The 8,809-nt window shown below is 48.9% G+C and overlaps 1 protein-coding gene across 1 annotated transcript in view; it reads right to left on the reverse strand.

Annotated features, from left to right (window-relative positions):
- Positions 1-5,742, reverse strand: part of LOC310926171 (regulator of G-protein signaling 21-like) — a gene marked incomplete at both ends in the record, with an annotated part of 161,261 nt that extends 155,519 nt beyond the window's left edge. Inside the window, one exon of the mRNA XM_083888272.1 lies at positions 5,666-5,742. Within this exon, the coding sequence (XP_083744398.1) occupies positions 5,666-5,742 (77 nt within the window). The remainder of the gene's footprint in view (positions 1-5,665) is intronic.
- Positions 5,743-8,809: the final 3,067 nt, after the last annotated feature.

Here is an 8,809-nt window from a genome sequence, read left to right on the forward strand (position 1 = left end):
GGCAGAGAGAGAGGTGACACTCTGAAAACACTATGGGAGTGTGTGTGTGTGTGTCACCTGAGTACAATGCATAGACATGTCCAGCTCCCGATGCACATTCACATGTAGGCTTGATATTTTTGAAAATGAGTGGATCTTTTATGTCCCTCTCTCCTTTTGTCAATGGACCGACTGAGCATGACAAGGGGCGGACTAAATAGTCGTTTTTGTGGCGCATGTGTGATTTTATCTCGCACCTTTTAATCATTTGAGTTGTCACAGTCACTGATAGCTTTTAATATTCAGTTCAAAGACCGCCAGTCATATGTGTGTGCAGTGCACTGTGATATATCCATCAATACTTCTGGGAAAAAAAAAAACCATGCAAGCAAGGCCACATAGTTTAGCTGTTCTATTCTTGGTGAAGGCAGATAGTGCCCTTCTTGTTAAAGTCATCTGTCAATGCTGCTGGAGGAGGAGATAAGAAGTGGAGCGACTCCCACATGGAATCAGTCGAAGTCATATCGATCACTCTTCCCCTTCATTTCAGCAGGACGGGTGAAAATGATTACGGTTCCGGAACCAAAGTTAATTCTCAGGGACTGGCTCTCTATAACGGGAGTGTGACATAATCAATGCAAATGATCTCACACTCCCGTGCTATCAAATCTTGTTCACCTCATAGCCAGAGGCTTAATCAAGGATTATCTGTCATTGTTTAAGATTTGCATTACAGCTGCCTCCTCAAAGACCTGACACAGTGAGCCGTGGGTTGGTGCTTTTTTAATAATAACTATCTGAACCGACAGGATGTTGTTTGCAGAGTTCCCTGTGATTTCTTTTCATCGGAATAACTTAGTCAGTGATTTCGCAAGTTAGGAGAAAGTGGTCCAAGAGCATCTACCGCCACAGTTCTTAAAAACCTGGATCATTATGCAGATCCACACTATAATTTACCTGTTCAAATACAAGGGGGCTGAGCTGGTTGCTGTGGATGTATGTAGCTTTTCAGCCACGGTGGTTGTAAATAATGTTAAACCAGACTCAACACGTTCCAAAACGCCTTTGCTTTCCCTACAGATACATATACAAAACATATTCTATATATAAAAAGAACCAACAACTTCAATCATGTTCAAAATGTAAATTGTGTCTCCACCATTCCAGGGTCTCTGAGATCATAAGCGTGAATGTCACTGGGGGAAAAAAATGGCCAAACGTCTCTTCTTTTTTCCACCAAAATTCCAATTAAATCATGCATTTGCATTACAGTTGAAACCAGTTGATCAACACGTACAAAGTCCAACACTTACTATGTAAAAGGAAGTGATAACATTATGAAAATACAATGTCCTATAGCCATTTAAATGTTATTCAAGGCCCAAAAATGCTATACGTCCTGAATCTGATTCACCCCAGAATCTTTGTCACATGATCCAGCCAAGGTCAAAATAGACAGACAGATGATGACCCAGAAAACCGTAGATCAAACCTTTAAACAACTAGGATTTAGAGTCATGATGTTATATAAATTGGACCATGTACAAAGACTATAATGCCCACAAGGGGTATTAAGTCTGCTCAGGTCAGTAACATATAACAAACAATAAATAAATACTTTATTACATATAATTGTCAAACAGTGATTTGTAGAGATCATACATAAAATGAAATGCTGCCTTTGTGTTTTGCTAATTGCTTTACTTCATATTGCGATTTCAATTTCTTAAAAAAGCCCTTAGATGGCCTTCTTTTAGCTGATTTTAATATCTAACATAATTGAATCACAGTTATACCACTGTTATGTTTCACATTGCTTTGTGTCTTCCTTTTTTTATTATTTTTAGCCTAAATGAGTCAGCAAGCAACGGCACTTATATAATGATGACAAACATTTTCTTTCTGTACTAGTTTAGCTAAAATTAAATCTGAACTTTTGTCCCGTGTGTTTGAATTGGAAAATAATTTCAAGCATATGCTTTGTGTTTGGTTTTTTTTTTATGAACAATTACCCCTGCAGCAGTATAGAGAATCCAGCACAGAACTGACTGAGGACTCATGCCTGAATACATTAGGGATAATAAGGTAGGTCTTAATTAGAAACAGCTGAGATGAGACAACAGTAGACTGGGGGAATTCTGCAGTGTGCTGCATCTCAATTGAAACGCTGCATCCTCCAATAGCCCCGGACATCACAGCCAGAAAACAGAAGCTGTCCTCCTCCTCCTCCTCCTCCTCAAAAAGGGCTGCTATTTCTTTCGCCGTCTCTATCCTGTGCTGCACATTGTACACCGCTCAGCTGTTTAATGGAGCATTGCAAAGTTCCTTGACAATGTGGGGGAAGTCAAAATGTGTCGTTACCACATGATATTTAGCAGGTGTTAGCATCCAGGCTCTTAACCGGTGAGTTGTAAAAACACCACCTGCTGCACAACATGAGTCACAGATCATCCACTGTGTGTTCAGAGCTACTAACACTTATTAAAATCAACCCACCCCCTTATGTAGGGTTAGATTATCACATGGCAGCAACTCACTGCATCCCGATGCTAGTATGTGGATGGGGACCGTATCTATCCTATTTTTAGAAAAAGGGTCCTATGTTCCCTGCTTTCACCCAAAAGGACCCGGGGAACATAGAACCCTACCCCTAACCCCCCACAAAGTAGGGAACATAGGACCTTTTTTGGGAAAAACGGGGAACATAGGTACGACCCCTGTGGATGCTAGCTGGGGTACAACAAATATAATAACATATTTTATCTTCTTAACAAAAGTAAACATAATTAGATCTTTTCCTGCTTATATCTGCAGTGTCTTAAGAACATATCTGCCAATTATCTTGCTTAAAGTTGGTCCTTTTTAACAGGAAACTGAAGTTTCTACACTGTTTACTCGCTACACCAAAGTCCATAGAGAATATCAGCGTTTGTAGCTCACAGGGACACATGAGCTGCTGGTCTACTGCTGTCTTGTGTGGTAGGTTTTTGTCACTAAGGCAAATCAGAATGAAGGATCTCAAAAGATCTCAAACACTAAAGTCTCAATTCAACATTATTTAAACTTTGTGATAACAACAGTGGATCAACAACTCCTGTGTGCCAGGGTATAAAATTGTTGATTATATCTATGGGATTTGGTGTGGGAGTTTACAAAGTCAAACAAACTTCAGTTCTATTTCATCCTTACTGACCGCCAGAGGCGGTGCTTTAGCACTGGATGTCTCCATCTTGCGCATGCGCAGGTCGAGTGTTTATACCAACAAAGTCACCCATGACCCCTGATGACGCCGGCTAGCCTATATCTTCCGGTGACATCAGAGGATCTGTTCCTTTTCATCTTCTCGCTTTGCAGGTAGACGCATGTCAGCGAACTCTAGCTGAATTAAAGCGTCCATTGCCGCTCCGTCGCTGGTAGCCTTGTGACAATCTGTCGGAGCTGCGAGCTGCTCGCCCTCCAAGGGCTGCGACGAGCGGAGACGGGAGGTTCGTCGCGGTTCGCCGTGAACACCCCGTAATAGAAGTTGGATCAGCCAACGCTACAACTGGCTGAGTATACCAGGCGTCTTTCGCCTCCTTTGAGAATATGTCTTCTCTGTAAAATTAGTCGGTGAAGGCGTTGTGCGCTCTCTCCCGACATTTCCGTGTGTTAATTACGGGCGCTAGCGGTTAGCATTGCCTGCTCGACCTAGCGTCTGTATAATCGGTACACAGCTGATAGTACCCGCTTTGTTGCGGTCATATGTTGGTGAAGAAAGTGCATCTGTACTCCTATATCTGTGAGTAATTGTACAACTTGTACCGTTTTTTATCTGTACTTTTCCATGTTATGAAGACAGCATTGCTTTAAGACACAGAGTCTGTGTAATCGCTACACAATTGGTCGTACCCGCCTTTCGTTGTAGTTGTATGTCGGTGAAGCCCCGACACCCGTACTTATGCTGTATCTATGAGTAACAGTACAACGTGTACTGCCTCTCTCCTTTTTTACTGTCATGTGTCGGTGCAGACAGCGTGTGTGCTCTCTCTTCGACATTTGTGATTTAATTACAGGCACTAGTGTCAGCACTGCTACTTAATCTAGTGTCTGCATAATCTGTACATTATACATGTCAGTGAAGCCAGTGTACTCGCTCCCTCTCCTGACATCTGTACTACTGTTATCCGTGAGTAACTGTACAGTGTGTACCGTTTCTCGCTTTGTTTTTTCATTTGATGTGTTGGTAAAGACAGCGTGTCCGCTCTCTCTCCCGACATTGGGTTGTTGCGCTGGCGGTCAACATTGCTCGCTTGACCTAGCGTCTGCATAATCGCTACACCGCTGCTCGTAGGACCCACCTCCAGTTGTAGCTTCATATGTCGGTGAAGCCAGCGTACTCACTCCCTCCTGACATCTGTATTTCTGCTATATCCGTAGAAGCTTGACCTAGAGGCTGTGTAATCGGTACACAGCTGGTTGTACCCGGCCCACCTTTCGTGGTGGTTGTATGTTTGTGAAGCCAGCGTACTCGCTCCCTCTTCCAACTTTGTACTTCTGCTGTATCTATGAGTAACTGTACGGTGTGTACTGTCTCTCTTTTTTACTCTCCTGTGTCGGTGAAGACAGCGTGTGCGCTCTCTCTCCCGACATTTGTGATTTTAGTTACAGGCGCTAGTGTCAGCACTGCTTGCTTGACCTTGCGTATGTGTAATCGGTACATTATACATATGTCAGTGAAACCAGTGTATTCGCTCCCTCTCCTGACAGCTGTACTACAGTTATCTGGGAGTAACTGTACAGTGAGTACTGCTTTTGCTTTGGGTTTTTACTGTGTTGATGATGATGATACACCGTTTGCTGTACTCTTCATTCTAGTCCCCTGTAGTAAGCAGACGTGTTCCACTAAGGCTAACTGCATTGGATACCTGTTTGTGAAGGCAGTGTGTTCGCTCCCTTTCCCATCGCAGGTGTATACTACTACCTCTAGTAACAGCCATATCTTGAGCTGTGTTGCTAGGCGGGATGGTTGTATTTGGCGCAGCAAGCCGACCTTTTGCTGGTGAAGGCAGTGCTCTCGCTCCCACTCCCAGCATAGGCAGGTGCTGTTGCCCTCCAGTTAGCAGAAGTGTGAAGAGCCCACTAAGGCTAACTGTATTTGTCTGTGCGACACCTGTTGGTGAAGGCAGTGCGCTCGCTCCCTCTCCCATCACAGGTGTATGCTACTAAACGTCAGTAACAGCCACATCTCGAGCTGCGTCTGCTCGGTGGCGACAGTCTGTATTGGCGCAGCAAGCTGGCCTTTGCCGGTGAAGGCAGTGTTCTCGCTCCCGCTCCCAGCATAGGCGGATGCTGGTGCCCTCATAGTTAGTGTGAAGAACCACTAATCCTAACTGTATTCGGCTGTGCGACACCTGTTGGTGAAGGCAGTGTGCTCGCTCCCTCTCCCATCACAGGTGTATACTACTTACCGTCAGTAACAGCCACATCGAGCTGTGTCTGCTCGGTGGTGACAGTCTGTACTGGCGCAGCAAGCTGACCTTTGCTGGTGATGGCAGTGTTCTCGCTCCCGCTCCCAGCATAGGCGGACGCCGTTGGCCTCATAGTTAGTGTGAAGAACCACTTACCCTAACTACGGCCGTGCGACACCTGTTGGTGAAGGCAGTGTTCTCGCTCCCTCTCCCAGCATCTGTTGCTTCTCCCACTCTACAGCCGCCGACTGGCACCATGCTCGGTGACCACTCCTGTGCGACCTGTATGGCCTCCCTGCAGCCGGAGGACGGTCATGATAGGTGCCCTCCGTGCCTTGGCCTCGAACACCTGAGGGAGGGGCTGTCGGAGGATCCGTGCATGAACTGCAGCTTCATGCCCAGGGCAGTGCGGGTTGCCAGACTGGCTGAGGAACACCTGCTGGGTCATGTTCCGGAACCGGACCAGCTGACCCCAGCCCAGCGACTGCCACCAGCACAGCTCTAATCGACCTCGGCTGCAGAGGCTGTGGGCGCCCCCTCTGGGAAGAGGGTCGAGGAGTCTAAACTGGCCTCCAGGGGGGACCAGCTGACTGAGGAGTTAAACTAGATGAAGACCCTCTTCATAGCCGTCCAGTTCTGGGATCGGTGCAGTGGACGCAGGTTTTTCCGCTTCCCCGCTGCCACGGTCGAACCGGAGGAAGATGTAATCTCCGTGGCGGCTTCAGCCACCGAGTTCACCAACAATGGGGCCAATGTGGTTCCCCAAGGTGCTGCCTCACACACCTTTGGGGTGAGCTCCCGCTCCCCAGCCAGCAGTGGCGGGTATAACTTCATGGGTGCCACCATTCGCATGGCCCCACAGGCTCAGCCGGCTCCCGCCAGTGCCTCTTCAGGCGTGAACCAGCCCAGCTCCCCCACTGTTTTGACTCGCCGCCAGTGGCTAGCTCAGGGGAGATTCAGTGGCTGATTATCGGCTTCTTTTTTCCAGCAGCAGCTCAGCTACTGGACTGTTTTCACCACAGGCCCTTAGGTGATTCCACCTTAACCCCACAGGTACAAATTTCAGTTCCGACACCCCCAACCTACAGCCTGGTCAAATGACCATTATACGCGACCCGGCAGAAAAAAACCCTGTCACCATGGGGTTCTACTCAACTTACTTTCTCATGGAAAAGAAAGACGATGGACTCCGCCCTATCACTCAACTTGAGGGGACAACAGGTTCCTGAAGTTCACGAAGTTCCACATGCTCAGTAATGCAGTGGTTCTGCGTACTGGCTTTTACAGGGGAATGGTTTACCTCTTATTCTTGAAGGACGCGTACTTTCACGTCCCCATAGCACCAGGCATTTTCTGCAGCCTGCTCTCAGGGCCGCCATTATCAGTCCAGGGTGCTCACTGCTCCCGTTCGGCCTCTCCCTTCACCACTGGTGCTGGCCAGGTGTGTGGCAGCAGCCCTCTCCCCCCTGCAGTCGCGGGGCATGAACATCCTCAGAGTGATTTTCACAATGAGCTGCCTGGTTCCCTCTCAGAGTACACTTTTCTAGGGGGGTGACTCCGGATGCTGTTGCCATGAGGGCCTGTCCATCACTTCGGCGTGTGGACGACATCCTCATCCTCCTTCTCCTCTTCAGAAGGGCCGCTGCTTGCGCTACACCCAGTATATGCGCCTCTTAGGCAAGCTAACAGCTGCTGCCACTGTGGCTCCCTTAGGCCCGCTGCCACTACGCCCCCTTCAGAGGTGGCCGAACAGTTTCCACTTGTATGCCAAGTGGCACCAGCACAGGAAGCTTAGGCATCACAACGCTGCCTCCTTGGCCTCCTGCCTCCTCGGCCTGCTCTGGCCCCACGGAGGGTGAGATGGTTTCTTCTTCAGGGCACGCCCATGGGCGCCATTACATCCCTTCGGGAGACTGTCACACAGATGTATCCCTCACAGCTACGGGCAGTGCACATGGCACTGCAGCTTTTTCTTCAGTTCCTTCAGTAGAGGCATGTGCTAGTACGGTCAGACAATGTCTCAACCGTCTCTCTCTGACATAATTGCACACACTCTGATGTAGAGGTGGTATTTAATATCCGGGATGTTTTTTCGGCAGGGCAGAGGGGGATCTCTTTGCCACAGAGGAGTCGACGACCCACTGCCCCCCTCTGGTTCTCCTTGACAGAGAAGGCCAGCCCTTCTCAGCCGCGAGGATGCTCTCGCACACGATCGCCCAGAAGCTCTTATCTATGCCTTCCCACAGAGCCGCTGATTCCTCAAACACTGCAGAGGGTCCTCCAGCAGGGCCACAACCTGCTAGTGGTGGCCCCCTTTTCTGGCCAGGGATGACATGTTTTCCTCTGCTGCACAGGCTCTGCTGCAGCTCATCGCGGCGTCTCCCCGACAGGTTGGATCTCCTGTCTCAGTTAGGGGGCCAGGTCTGGCATCCTGACCCTCATTGCCTCCAGCTCTGGGTCGGCCACTGCAGGGCACGACCTCCGGGCAGAGTGTTCAGACACAGCCCAATGTACCACACTGAAAACTATGGAGCTTTCTACCCAAATGCAGTATGTGAACAGGTGTAAACTGTCTGCCTGGTGTTCCGACGGGGGCGAGGGCCCCGTCTACTATACAACTACAACAATTCTGTAGTTCCTACAGCCACTCCCGAATGGCGGACGGGAGGGCTTATGTGGCGGGCTTTTCCTCTCGACACACTCAAGTTGATGACAACACCGTGGAGTGCCACAGACTCGTGTCCTTTTCCTTAAAGGAAAGCCTCAAGGCTACAACTACCAAGGGTACAGAGAATTCTGGCTTGGGGTCTGCCCCGGTGCTGCCCCCCCCCCTTGAGTTGAAGACTGCCTTTCTCCTCACCATCACTTAGTAAGGAGTGCTGAGGAGCTACATGCTCTCTCTGTGAGGGACTCATGTCTGAGGTCGAACTCAGACTCAGATGGCTCAGGGGTCACTCTGTGGCCAAATACGGGCTTTTCCTCCTCAGGTTCTGTCATCGTCAAACCTTAATCCTGGCACAGTTTATCCTCCCAGCAGGGGAGGAAAGGTCATGACGGCCGTGCCCTGTCCAGACCTTAAGAGTCTATATAACTTCGACCGCGAGCTTGAGACGGTCAGAACAGCTGTTTCTCTACTACGGCGTACTAATAAGGCCGTGCTCCCTCCGAACAGTGACTCTCACACAGAATTATGGACATCATCACTCAGGTGTACAAACACGGTGGTTATCCCCTGCCATCCGGGGGAGGTGCCACTCTACTAGGGCTGTCACTACATCATGGGCGGCTCTGCGCGGCGTGCCCCTGGTGGGCATCACCAGCTACCCTGTCCAGATTCTATAGGGTGAATGTGCCGCCTCTACCCTTTACTCTCACTGAGGTAC

The sequence above is a fragment of the Microchirus variegatus genome (assembly GCF_963457635.1).
Source record: "Microchirus variegatus genome assembly, chromosome: 4".
NCBI lineage: Eukaryota > Metazoa > Chordata > Actinopteri > Pleuronectiformes > Soleidae > Microchirus > Microchirus variegatus.